General features: G+C 39.8%; 1 protein-coding gene across 1 annotated transcript in view; it reads left to right on the forward strand.

Annotated features, from left to right (window-relative positions):
- The window catches only part of MAD1L1 (mitotic arrest deficient 1 like 1), a 366,820-nt gene that overhangs the window by 10,833 nt on the left and 342,909 nt on the right, over positions 1-13,078 (forward strand). Inside the window, exon 9 of the mRNA XM_086760107.1 lies at positions 272-333. Coding sequence (XP_086616233.1) covers positions 272-333 — 62 coding nt within the window. The remainder of the gene's footprint in view (positions 1-271; positions 334-13,078) is intronic.

Below are 13,078 nucleotides of genomic sequence, written 5' to 3' on the forward strand. Positions count from 1 at the left end.
TAGTCTACCAAGGTCTAGCACAGTGATGGTAGCTCACGGGATTAGGTATTCTACCGTGCTGAAATGTAACATGGGTCCTGTGTGTCATACAGCTGTGGTGACAGGGAAAGTATTTGTGAGGGCTCGAGAATGACAAACCAAAAGAAGATAATGAAATCCATAGGAGGAAAAGGAAAGACACTGAATGGAGGTTTATGAGAGAACTGTGTGGTAAAAGGGCTATTAGAACATTTGTCTGTGTCTCTAACTCTCCTTTTGATCTTCACTTTAGAAACTTCTGGGAAAATTAAAAAGCTGGGAGAAACTGGAGCAGAGCACTGGCTTGAATATCAGGTAGGTGCTCGTAGCTCTGGAGGTAAAACTTTGAAACCACTTTCCTTTCTGCTCTAGTCATCCAATGCCTGAAGTGTGTTGGTCATGCTTTCTTGCTGTCTTTTTTCTTGTGGAAGCTCTTCCAGTACTCTTCATATATGAGAAGAACCGTAAGATAGAAACTGTTATAAAGTATCTCTGAGAACTAACAAATATTTTTCACCAAGTCAAGTTGACCAGTGTGTCTGAGGCCAAGGTTCAGTTTTGAGTTCTTTGAACTTTTTGCATATAGCTACATTCATGTTTAGTTAGAGACTCTACTGGCTTCATAAGTGAACTTGTAAGAATTTTAGGGTATGTCCATAGAAGAGAATGTGCGTTACTTGTGACAAATTGTTGTAAATATGATTTCTTTGAAATCTGGATATCAAAATAAACTGACAGATCACGTTGTTGTGACTTTTGTTCCCTAAAGCAACTGAAGAATGTTTTTTAATTTAGTTATTTAATCTATCAAGAGAAATAGCATAAACCCTTTCTTATAAAAGAGAGAGGGAAACCCACAGCCCCAATGGTGTTTTGCAACACCAGCTACTCTCTTTGTGTAGTGTTACTTTAACTCTTTCTGGCATCTGGAGTGTTGAACCAGATTTTTTTCAGATCTCTGGCATGTATGCAGTATGAAGAGGGGCTGGAAATGATGCGTCTTCTGATAATTTTTTTCCACTGCAGAAGGTTTTCTGTGTAGCTATGATGCTTTTGTGTGTCATAGGTTTCAGCATTGTTTTATTTTCTCTAAATATTTACATTGTTGTTATGCTAGGAAGAGAGATGCTTCTTTGCAAATAGCTGTCTTGGTAGGAGCATTATAGTACAGATCACCTTTCATATTGGATCAAGGCTGAGCTGCAACAAGAACTGCAGAATCTAGTTTTACCTGTTGTTTCTTTATTCCATTCATTACACATGCCTGACAACAGAGCTATGTCTGCACACTGCTGAGATTGTTTGGAAGTAGGAGTGTTTGGATATGCATTTGCAGTTGGGCACATTGCTGCTTCAGGTAAAAAACTTGTGTTCAACTTGGGAAAGCCCCCTTAATTTTCTGTGTTTTCTGTTTAATGAGGATAATGAATCTTTTTCTAGAGGCATGCTAGTAGGTAGCCCGTGCCTGAGATTCTTTCCTGCATCTGCTGAGGGTGCATAGATAATGTTAGAATTGTGCTAAATCTCCTAGGGAAGGAATGGACAGAAATAGTATGAATCCTTTTCACAAAACCTGTCCTATAAGATGGTGGAGTAAAAGCTTTTTACTTACCTCAAGCTGTTAAAGGTTTAATGAGGTAATTTCACAGTGGGAGAGAAATGGAACCAAGTGATTCTACCTGTTGAAGTCTAATAACTCCTTCATTTAAAATCAGAATATTCACTGTAAAGTGTTAGGTTTTTGATTGGGCCATATTGTTTAGTGCTATTAATGGCATCTTCTCATACAGAAAAGGGAATTGCTTTTGGGAAAAAATCATCTTCTGCATGCAATTTTAGCAAGTGGAAGTGGATTATTCCCCCCTCCCTCTTTTATTTGGTGTGGGTTTTTTTTTTTTTTTGTGTGTGTGTATTGATTAGACTTCTTACAGCATGAATTATGTTCATCTTCAGTCAGGAATATGAAGGTGAGTATGTTGTTGGTGGAAGTTTGAGAAGAGTTAATAGCTCATCTCGCAGTAGAAGAAAATAGGAACAAGTTGGATGGTTGTCCCAAAAAGCCAGAGCAACGTGCTCTTTGCTAATAACTAGATAAGCAAGGAGAAAGGGAATGCATTAGGATATCTCATCTTTTCTTATCATGTTCTCCGCTGGTACAGAGAATGTAAGGGAAGTGTGTACAGCACGTGGTGTTTTAGGAGAGGATGGTTTTTCATTTCCTCTAGTGCTTCCACAGGGCTTGTTCTGTGTCTGCTCTCGGTGGTTTCTGTTCACTGATTGCCTGGTCTCAGCAGGCTTTTTGTCAGATTGGCTTATGATCAGACTTACGAGTGTAATTTCAAGTGTAATTTTATGTAATAATACTTGGAAAGGAGGTGCAGCTTTTAGGAGTGTAGTGGTAATCCTACTGTTTTAGTATTGGTCTCTTTTTGGTAACAATGAAAGAGCTAAGTGTTTATAATGCTTTACCTTTTTGGGGGAAGACAAGTTCATTAACAGTTTACTCAAAGGCTAATTCTGTGTTTGCTAGTCCTGAATTCTACTTGTAAGCTCCTGGGTGTTCCTCTTGCTCTTATAAAGTATGGAAACAAAGACAACTTTAGCTCCAGAGCGTGGTGGTGTTTGCGTTGCTGTTGTGCAGTGTTCTTTCCAGAATTTGCCCTTGGAATTATGCCTGCCTTATACTAAGGCATTATAATATACTTGTAAGCTGCACCATACCAGATAATAAAATAATACACACCATAGTTATGTATGGTTCATGTATACACATTATGAATCTGCATAATCTTTTTTGTATTCAATTATGTGTTCTTTTGATATCTCTATTTTCTTACTGGATCTTCTTACTGCTTGCTTTCCAGTATAGTTGGCTCTGTCTTTTATCTTGGATGTAATTTTGTATAGGTATATTTTGCTTGTTATTGTTATGCTGCCAGTGATTTTCATACATTTGTCATGTGTTGCTCTGACTTGATATTCCTACTGTAGAATTCAGTTTAAACTGCAAAAGGAAAAAACACTAAGTTTTTGAATTCTAGCTTTGAAGGTCTTACTTATTCTGGAGTTTTCTCTCTTTGAGAAGGATATTAATGTACGGCTATTGTAGGACTTTGTTATTAGGAAAGAAGTGTGTTGAGAAAACAAACTTCCTGTACACTCTCTCTCCAGGATGTGCTGATGTGGTTTGTATTTCTTCAAAACTCGGTATTTGTGTAATTGAGTTGTTGACCATCTTCCCTGAAGAACTGTGTTAATCGTGACAGGTTTGGTTGTTTTTTTTTTCAGTTAGACTATTAGCTTAGAGATATTTTCCAGGTAGTTTCTTGATTGCCATTAAACAGCACGTAGTTTAACAGAAAAATATTTCTGGAAGCTTGTGTGTGTGAGAGAAGGCTGGTGTTTTATTTGTATGACAGTGTGCAGAACCATCCAGGAGATGGCATCCTTTCTCCTGCTGCTGGAGAAAACTGGTTTTCTGCTGCAGTCTGGCAGGCTCAGCCTGATGTTAAAACTATCAGCTGGGCACCTTAAGAAGGGTCAGCTAGGCTAATGAAAATTGTTCGTTGTTGCTATCAAATCTTTTAAAATCTATTTAATGCTACATGTGTGCAATCACTGTCTGCTTGTCCAGTACTTAGGGTATTAACGTGGTGTGAAAAAGATGTGTGCATGTTTCTCTAATGGCATACAGAGTATAGAGTGGTGTATCCGGCCAACTCTATAAACCTCATATTTACACCACACGTTCTTCATTTTGTCTTGTTTAATAGGAGTTCTTCAAAGGCCGGTTCTTTTCTTCCCACCTCAAGCCTTAGAATTGCATCCTCAAGAGCAGCTGTTGTTGTTCTGACTTTCCCTTCTGCAGCGCGTAGAAGATACCCAAATGAAAAATGAGGGTTCTCGTTCTGTGAGCTTTTAATCTAAATAAGACTTTTTTTGCTGTTATTGCCTTTGTTCGCTAATGAATTAGCCAGGTGATTTTGCTATCCATAAACAGATACACGCTGGAGTACAGACTGATGCAAATAATGTACAGTATGCTTTAAGGACGAGGCGATTAGTAACTCAGGTACTGAAGACACTGATAGTTGTTGATAGCAGCTGACAAGGGTTAATGCAAAATTTGTCTATTTATCTGTAAGTGGCAGAATGTTGCAAGTTTTGAAAGGTTGAACTTTAGCTGAAAATTTATGCGAATTTGTGAAGGCTGGCAGATGGACCACAAGCAACAGCTTCAGAGGAGTTTTAGCCCAAGCATTTATTTTTGAGGGAATGAATAGTAATGTGTGATGTGGGTTGCTTTGTTTTGTTTTGTTTGTTTGTTTTTATTTGGGGGTTTTTAATTGGAAGTAGTAACTATATGCAAGTGTTCTACCACCCTCATTATAAAAACTTCTTTTCCTTATATCTTATCTAAATCTACTGTCTCCTAGTTTAAAACCATTACCCCTCATCCTGTCACTACAGGCCTTGCTAAAGTGTTTCTCTCAGTCCTTCTCATAAGCCTCCCTTTAGGTCCTGGAAGACCACTATAAGGTCTTCACAGAGCCTTCTCTTCTCCAGGCTGAAGAGCCCCAGCTCCCTCACAGGAGAGGTGCTCCAGCCCTCTGATCATCTTTGTGGCCTCCTGCGGACCTGTTCCAACAAGTCATGGACTTGGACGTTCTTGAGTTGCATCTAACTGTGGTTGTACTGGAAGGCAGGTCTCTGTCTTCTGATGCCTGTGGTGTAGGCTGACCTGGAGGGACTCTTGGGTTTGGAGAGTACCTATAGTTGTCCTTCAGTCTGCAAGGGTAAATTTTGTTGGCTTCAGTGATGATATCCCATTAAGCTGGTGTAGCTGTTCTGCATGCTTGCTGTCCAGGCCTGTAAAGAGAAGTGCAGATTTGACAGGAATTCAGGCCAATGCTTAAGGACCGTTTTCACTTAGTGGAGCCTGCCAGCTGCAGGCAGCAGCCGCTGATCTGCTGACCCGTCGCCTAGAGCCAAAGAAGTGAACCTGTTAATGCTGACCTGGTTTTCTTTCTGAAACATCTGTGGGCTGGCTGGCTGACAGATCTTGGGGACTAGCTTCCTGCAATGTCTGAGACCAACTAAGAAGAGGAGGTGGTGTGAATGTGAATGCATTTCCTCTCTAAGAAAGGGTTTAATTAAGTGGCAAGCATCTCTATTTAGTACGGTGGTTAGCGCAGTTGTAATTTGTGATTACACAGGTGCTACGCTCAGTACGGGAAGTCCTTCGATGCAGATTCTGCTTTTGGAATTGGGGGGAAGGGAGGAGAGAGGGAGGGAAAAGGGAATAAAATTTCTTGATTCTGCATTTAGTGGTGGATTAGTGCTTTTTTTTCAGTGAATAGAAGGGAGAATATTGGCGTTCTCTACTTTCCTTTTTGAATCTTGATTAACTATGCTTAGCTACTCTGCACTCTCTTCCATCCAAGGCATTGAATGCCTTTGTAGTAGTGAATGAAGCTCATAATCTTCTCCTTTCTTGCAAGGTAGTAATTTACCTTTCTCAGAATGTCCGATATGAATAAGTGGTAACTGGTTTAAAAAAAAAAAATCTCTTGACAGATGTACAAAGCAGTGCATGCTGAAATAATTTGAATTGCTCATATGCATTTCTGGATACTTAATTAACTGCAACCAATCAAGACAGGACTGGGGGTTACTGTTGCTAGTTCCAGTAATGCCATAATTCTGGCATGATCACTCCAGAGTTGAGCAAATATTTTTATTGGAGTAGCCTACTGCAGCCCTCTGGTCTTTTGTCAGCAATCAAGAAATCGAACTGATGAAAAGCATTGATGCTGTGCTGACCTGATCTTAGGTGCTAATTTGTGTGATTTGCGGGGGGTGGGTTTGTCTGGGTTGGCCAATAGTGGCCCCCTACTTTAGAGCTGCATCTCTAATTAAAGAAGGTTAGAATTAGCATAGTATATTGAAACTTCATTTTGTGCATCTAAGTTTCATGTAAATAATTGTAATTTATGATCTGTGAACATACTGAAAATTGCATGACTGCTGCTGATGAGTTTCCCAATGTAAATCAAGCTGTGTCATCACAGTGGGAATTCATAGGGCACCAAAAAGGGAGATAAATGCTACATGGGGGAAACACTAACTAAAACGAACCAAACAACAACGAAAAAAACCAAAACAAAACAAAAAAAGAAGCTATGTTTATTAGAGGAACTTTTATAGTTACAAGATCTGAGTTTACTTCATGGAAAGATCATCTGCTGTTGTCCCGTATAGACACAATACTACATTTTACAGTTACCTTTAAGAGCTTAATTTTGTCATTAAAAACTTTTACTTCCACTAAAATTGAAGGCTTGATAAATGTTGAAGAATTTACTCTGTGAAGGGGGCCCATGTATGCAGGTCAGTGATACTCCACAAAGCCTCTCAAAATAAGGCTTTCTGCTGGCTTTGCACAGGGGTGAATGTTGTGTGAATTTCTCTTGCATAGTTCAGCCAGGACCAGTTAGTCTCAACTTAGAGCAGTTCAGCCATTCCTGTCACATGAGGCTTCTGACTCAAGTGTCCCTGTGCCCAGAGAGGTGGTGGATGCCCCATCCCTGGAAACATTCAAGGCCAGGTTGGACGGGGCTCTGAGCAACCTGATCTGGTTGGAGATGTCCCTGCTTATTGCAGAGGGGTTGGACTAGATGACCTTTGAAGGTCCCTTCCAACCCAAACCATTCTATGATTCTAAATGTTCTGTTCTTACCTAGTACTTTATAGTTCTGTGAGTGCTGCAGCTGAAGGAGGTGGTCCTGCATAGCAAAGAGTGATCTAGAATGCAGAACAGCTTTCAGCCAGATTGGTTCCCTCATCAGGTTTCCTATGTGAGTGCACAAATACTTGTGCTGTTCCAAAGCAGGGCAGAGGAAGAGGCAATGAGCAGCCAGGGTTGCAAGGGATGATGAGGATAATCATTACGTTTATTTAGAATTAAAGGTTACATGCTCAGTGTTTTTAGGACTTGGTATGTGTAAAAGATGAAAGTATTGCTTTAGAAGCATTTAAAATCACCTTGAGGGAGAAGTGCCTGAACAGTTCCAAAGGGGACCTTTGTCTTTAGAGAGCAAGGTAGGAGTTTTGAGAGAAAACTAATTGTGATTGTCTTACAATAATTGTTTGTGTACTGAAGCCACCATTCTTTACACAGAGAATTCTTGGAGGAAGCTGTCACCTATGGAATGTGACATGCAGCGTGTGCTGGAGAATTACTCTAAGCTCTTCTGTTCTTCATTATCCTGTTATCTTATGTTAAAATGTACATTATTCTTCACTTTCCGCAGTGCCTTAGGTTTGAGGTTTCCTTAACAGAATGCTTCTTGTGTGTGGTGGGGAGAAAATGTTCCTTCGTCATCTCAAAATCTGAAGCTACAGTTTTCAGAGTAGTCAGATTGCAGTTTTGGGAGACTTTAGGCTATGTTTGGGTGTTGGAAGGGAGTAACATATTTAAAATATGATGTTTGAAGGCCTGATGTCAAATCTGTGCTTTAGCCAGAGTTTAGTCTTTTCACATTCTGACAGTGTTGATGCACTTAATTTTATTATGGCAGCCATCTGTGGCTCTTTTCATAGATTTCTGAAAATATTTTAGGTCTGTTCCCACTAGTACTTCACTGAAATGCTGGGCCAAGCTTCCTGCCATGTCATTTTTTTATCCAATATTAATTTTCTCCAGAAATGCTGTACTTCTTTCTCATATTCAAAAATATTGGTGTTCTTTCTTCTTTGCAATTAATGCTTTTAATTCCGTTTGAATATATCAAAGTAATAAGTCTTACGGCTAAAGGAACAATAGGAAGAATGTTAAGCAATGGATGAACACCTGACATCTAGGCAGGCTGAAGCTGCAATGTATAATCAGAGAATCAGAGTAAGAAGTAAGCAAGCTCACATCAAAAATATATCTGTCCTTGCTTTGCATTTCAAAGCTCTGGGAACAGTTAAAGAAACTGTCCTTCCAGGATCACAGATCTAGCATTCTGGAGATGGAGAGAACTATTGAAAAGTAGCTTAGCACACTGTCCATCTTTGTTGAGGAATAATTTGAGGAACTTTGGTTGCTCACCTACAGGAACTGTATGGAGAATAATGAAATCAAAGAAAAGATGGACGATTCTTACAAGGAGATTAAGAACTTTATTTTGGAAGTGAAGATGCCGATGGACCCTTTCTTTTAGTGGAAAATATAACTATTTTCCATTTCTCTCTTTTTATCAGGATATAGTGCATTGTCCCAGCTTGAATATAGGGCGCATTTCCCAAGCCAATATACTTAAAGCTCTCTTTCCGCTAGGAGCAGGAGTGGTTTTAGAAATGTGCGTTGGTGTTGTCTTCTGCGTAGCAGCTGATTTGTCTGCCATGGGGGACTCCCCAGTCAGACAGTTCATTTTTTGATGCTGCCATATTTCTTGCAAGTAGTGTTTGAGATGCTGTTAAAAACAGTTGGGTAAAAGCTTGCTTTCTTCCAGCATGTAGTGACCCATGGTATGTGTTCATGGCTTGAACTTGGGTGCTTGCTGTGCTGTGAAGAAGCTTTCAAAAATACAGACACTTCCATAAAGAGCCACTTTCCTTACATTAAGCAATCCTGTTTGCCTTAAAGTGAAATTATCATTTAAATAGCAGAGACTAATCAGCGAGAGGATGGTTTGCTGCTGTCAGAGAGCTCACATGCTTGTGCTTATTTTTTGTTCAGACTCTCATTTGTTCATTTCCACAAACCCAATAACCACTATAATCTCTAGCTCATTTTTAATTTTACCTTTCCGTTTCCATTTTAGCATCTTTCAGTATTTCAGTTCTAAATTTTCTGCTGGGGCTGTCAACGTGCTATGCTTTCCCGCTCCCTTAGCTGTGCAATGTATTGTACCTCATTTATCCCCAGAGTTTTGTTTTTGCGGGGAAGCTTTTAAACAAAAATGTAAAAATGGATTCTGTATATGCTTATTGAGGATGATTTTCTTTTAGAGTAGCAATTCCTTTTTCAAAAACCTTCTCAAAACACACACTCCTTTTCTAAACGGAAGCAAACCAAAATGCTTCAGTAAGTTTTCAGACTCCTGGATTGTGGTGCTCCCTTGTACTGGTGGGCATGGCCTTCACCTACAGGGCAAGGAATCTCCCTTCTTCATTGGATTGAGGAGTACCAAGATGGATTGTGTCAGACTAATATAACAACTTTCTTTATCTAGAGATTTTATTATCTTACCAAATAAAACAATAGATATTATTTATTTGAACGTCACTGAAACGTTTGATCAAGAGAGCCACTTGGGAAAGTATAAACAATGTGGGAGAAGATGGAAGTTAGCAGAAGAATTCTAGGGTGTATAAGGAATTGTGTAAGCAGGGATAGATTTAGTATTGTTGAAAGGAAAATGCAAGGATAAGGAGAATTCCTTAGAGATTAGCCTTAGGATCTATTTTATTTAGTATTTCTATTCATAGTTTTGGTGTAAAAATTTGGTGTGTGCTGATAAAACTTGGCTAATGATTGAGAGGATTCACAAGTACACAAAAGCTGGATATGCAAAACTGAGTGACCCTAAGGACTGGAGTAAAGAAGTGTGACAAAATAGAGTGAAACAAAACACACGGCTCCATGGAATTGGGAGCTGAGTACAAATTCTTTTGTAAATGTGGCACACGCAGTGGAAAGGACTAGAAGAAAGTCTATGTACTTCTTTACAACAGGATGGCTGTTAATTTGCACACATAGGATGCACCCAGGAGAAAAACTACCGTGGAGGTGAAAGTGTTCAAGTGCCTCTGTAGATGGCCTGGGAGATGCTTCTCAGAGTCTGATCACCGCTGTGGAGGAAGATAGCGAGAACTAAATGTAGAAAAGGATTGCTGGTAGGAGCCTGAGAGCACCCTCAATCAGTGGTGAATGGAAGGACTGGCCTCCTGTAGCAAAGGCTGGAAGGAGATGCCAAGAAATACATGGACGGAGGGGAGGAGAGCTAAGAGGGATCAATACTAGCCATCTGTACTAAAGGCTAGCATTGGCTTTTAAATCAAATCTCTAACCCTGTCATGAATACAGCTAGAAGATTTTAACTTTTAGACTGAATTCTGATGCAGCTTCCCGTGGAGTCAAAAGTACACAAATTACTGCTAAGTTGAAGCTCCACAAGGTTATGGAAGAGATGACTTGAGGTCACAATAGCAAGGGACTAGACAGGACCTAAACTAAAAGATCTTTTTCAGTCCCACTTTTATGTGAATGCATGTGTTCCAATCTGTAAGCAAGGGAATGGGCTCAAGAATAGGAAGAGTAGAGCAGTATTTTTTAGTATGGAGTAGCAAGGATTGTTTCAGGGTTCTGAAAACTGCAGCTGGGAAAGAGAGAGTTTAGTGAATAAGAGTAGACTCATCTTTCTACCCACACAGAACAACTGTGGACAGGGACCGGAAGCGAGAGAAATAAGCAGTTTGCTGAAAAATGCACTGAATTATTAAGAAGGGTTTATCTGCCAGCATAGATAAGACCAAAATATGATTTGTATCATCTAAGAAGCTTTTCTGAGCCTATTTGGTGTAGGTTATCTTGATGGCATTTTGAAAATTATTCACTCCTGGTTAGTACTTAACCTCATCAATGCCCAGAGCAAGGATTCATACTTCTGATGGTAACTACCAAAGTGCTACTTTAATCATTTGTCTTTGGTTTGTCATCTGCACAGGGAGGAGTTCTCTGCTGGATCAGCCAGGAAAGGTTTAATTTTCAATTTTAATTGTACTTAATAGGGTAGCTAGCATAGCAACATCAAGATGGGAGGGGAGAAAATTGGCTATGTATGAACATTAAACTGCTTCAGTTTTTTAGCATCTTTAAAATGCTAAAAGCTCTGACAAGCTAGCTTAAATGCCTTGTGATACTATTATGTAAGTCTTGTCCTTAAGCTTTAGTCTTTCCTCCCTTGGGACCTCTTTGCCAGTGAATATCTTTGACCAAAGCACCTGGGCTATATTTTCTTTCCTCACAAGCTATGTTTTTAGAGGGAATATGCTTGTCAGTATAACTTTGTGCCTACATTGTTTGGAGAGAAAAAAATGAATGTGTCTTGTAGTAGCAAAAGCATTGCACAATATTTTCAAATATCTCTTAAAGGGCATAGTGAACTTGAAATGTTAGTGAGTTAAAAGATTAATGTGGTAAGCGCCTCAAGGTTCTCCTGAACTAGCTGTGATTACGTAAGTGTTGTTTGTTACTTCAAAATAACTTATAGCACAGAAATTGCCATGTTGGATTGGATTATTTACTAATCCATCTCCAGTCCAGTGTCAGAGACAGTGGTATTCTGGTCTAGATGGGAAAATCCAGAGAAACGTGCAAGACATGAACCAGAATTTTAGAGTGAAAGTTTAACTCTCATCAGCATGGAGCTTTCTGTAGGGTTAGAACGGAATGTAGAAAATGGAGCCACACCTTTTCAGCAGAAAGAAGATAAAACATAGAATCACAGAATAGTTTGGGTTGAAAGTGACCTTTAAAGGTTGTCTAATCCAACCCCCCTGCAAGGAGTAGGAACATCTTCAACTGGATCAGGTTGCTCAGAGTCCAGTCCAACCTGGCCTTGAATGTTTCCAGGGATGAGGCATCCACCACCTCTCTGGGCAACCTGGGCCAGTGTTTCATCTCCGTTATTGTAAAAAAACTTTTTCCTTATGTCCAATCTGAATCTACCTCCCTCTGTTTTGAAACCATTATCCCTTGTCCTATCACAACAGGCCCTGCTAAAGAGTTTCTCCCCGTCTTTCCCATAGGCTCCATTTAGGTACTGGAGGGCCGCTATAAGGTCTCTCTGAAGCCTTCTCCAGGCTGAACAGCTCCAATTCTCTCAGCCTGTCCTCGTAGGAGAGGTGTCCTAGCCGTTTTCCCTAGTGGCTGCTGATGAACTAAAATGTGTTCTACACTTACTTTGCTCATCACCTGGCAGCAAAATGTTTCTTGTAATGAAGTAATGTCTGTTGCAGAATGGCATTCTTGTAAGAAGATGATACATTTTGGAATAGTGCGTTAGAAACCTCTGCACACTGAAGCTCTCAACTTGTACTGCCTCTTGCTATGAACAGAAATAGGATCTGTCAGAGAGCCTAACCTTCCAACGTAGGTGCAGTTTTGTCTTTTCCAGAAATTTATTTACTTGAGATCTTGAGCATCTCTTCTCTCCTTTTCTGGTACCTCTTTGATTCAGTCCTCACCTGCTCCCTGTGTCTGTTATTCTCAACTCTCTCCTCAGCGAAGTTAACAATCGCTATGCCTCTTTGCGGGGAGTAATGGGCAACTATTGCAAGAACCATTTTCTAGCACAAGTTGTTCTTGCTGGAATTGCTTTTGAATTCTCATTACTTGCTTAAACTCTCTTTCAGTGTAGTGAAAGGATGATCAATCTTTTGGGTAGAAAGAAATATAAAATTCTGGGTGTTCCTGAGTTACATCGTGCTGACCAAGTTAATTTATTTTCTGCTTTAATGAAACAATAGTTCTCTCTGTGGTACACCAGAAACCATTCAGTGAGGGCTTGAAATGCTACTAACTTTTCTAAGAAAGACAGAATTAGGGTATCTGACTTTGGAATGTGTTCAGTATCGGTATCCTCAATTACTTAGCTTGGACAGTTTTTGGTGATACTTCACAGCTCTGCTCTTGGTTCAGTTCAGAACGTGATGCTTTAACCTAGTTATGAATTTTTTTACTCAGTTTTGCTAGTACATTTGCAAATAACATTTCTGACTGTGTGCTCTTTGTATTCCCTGAGTTAAAGCTTTGTGGCTTCGGGTGGTTTTCTGCAAATGTAGCAGCCAAGGTTGATAGCATCAAGCCTATTTTGTGACAAGCCTTTCATTTAGGCCTGATGGTTTCCAGTGTGACTTTGGCAAAGACATCATCTGCCTTCTGGATAGCTGGCCCACTTGTCAAGGTGACAGAACACCTATCAACTTACCTGTCTGCAAGTAGCTGGCAAGGGGAAATGCAATTGGCACGTTGTAATAACTGATATATTTGGAAGGCGAGTAGAGAGGA

Source organism: Chlamydotis macqueenii, chromosome 15 (genome assembly GCF_036417535.1).
Source record: "Chlamydotis macqueenii isolate bChlMac1 chromosome 15, bChlMac1.mat, whole genome shotgun sequence".
NCBI classification, from domain to species: domain Eukaryota; kingdom Metazoa; phylum Chordata; class Aves; order Otidiformes; family Otididae; genus Chlamydotis; species Chlamydotis macqueenii.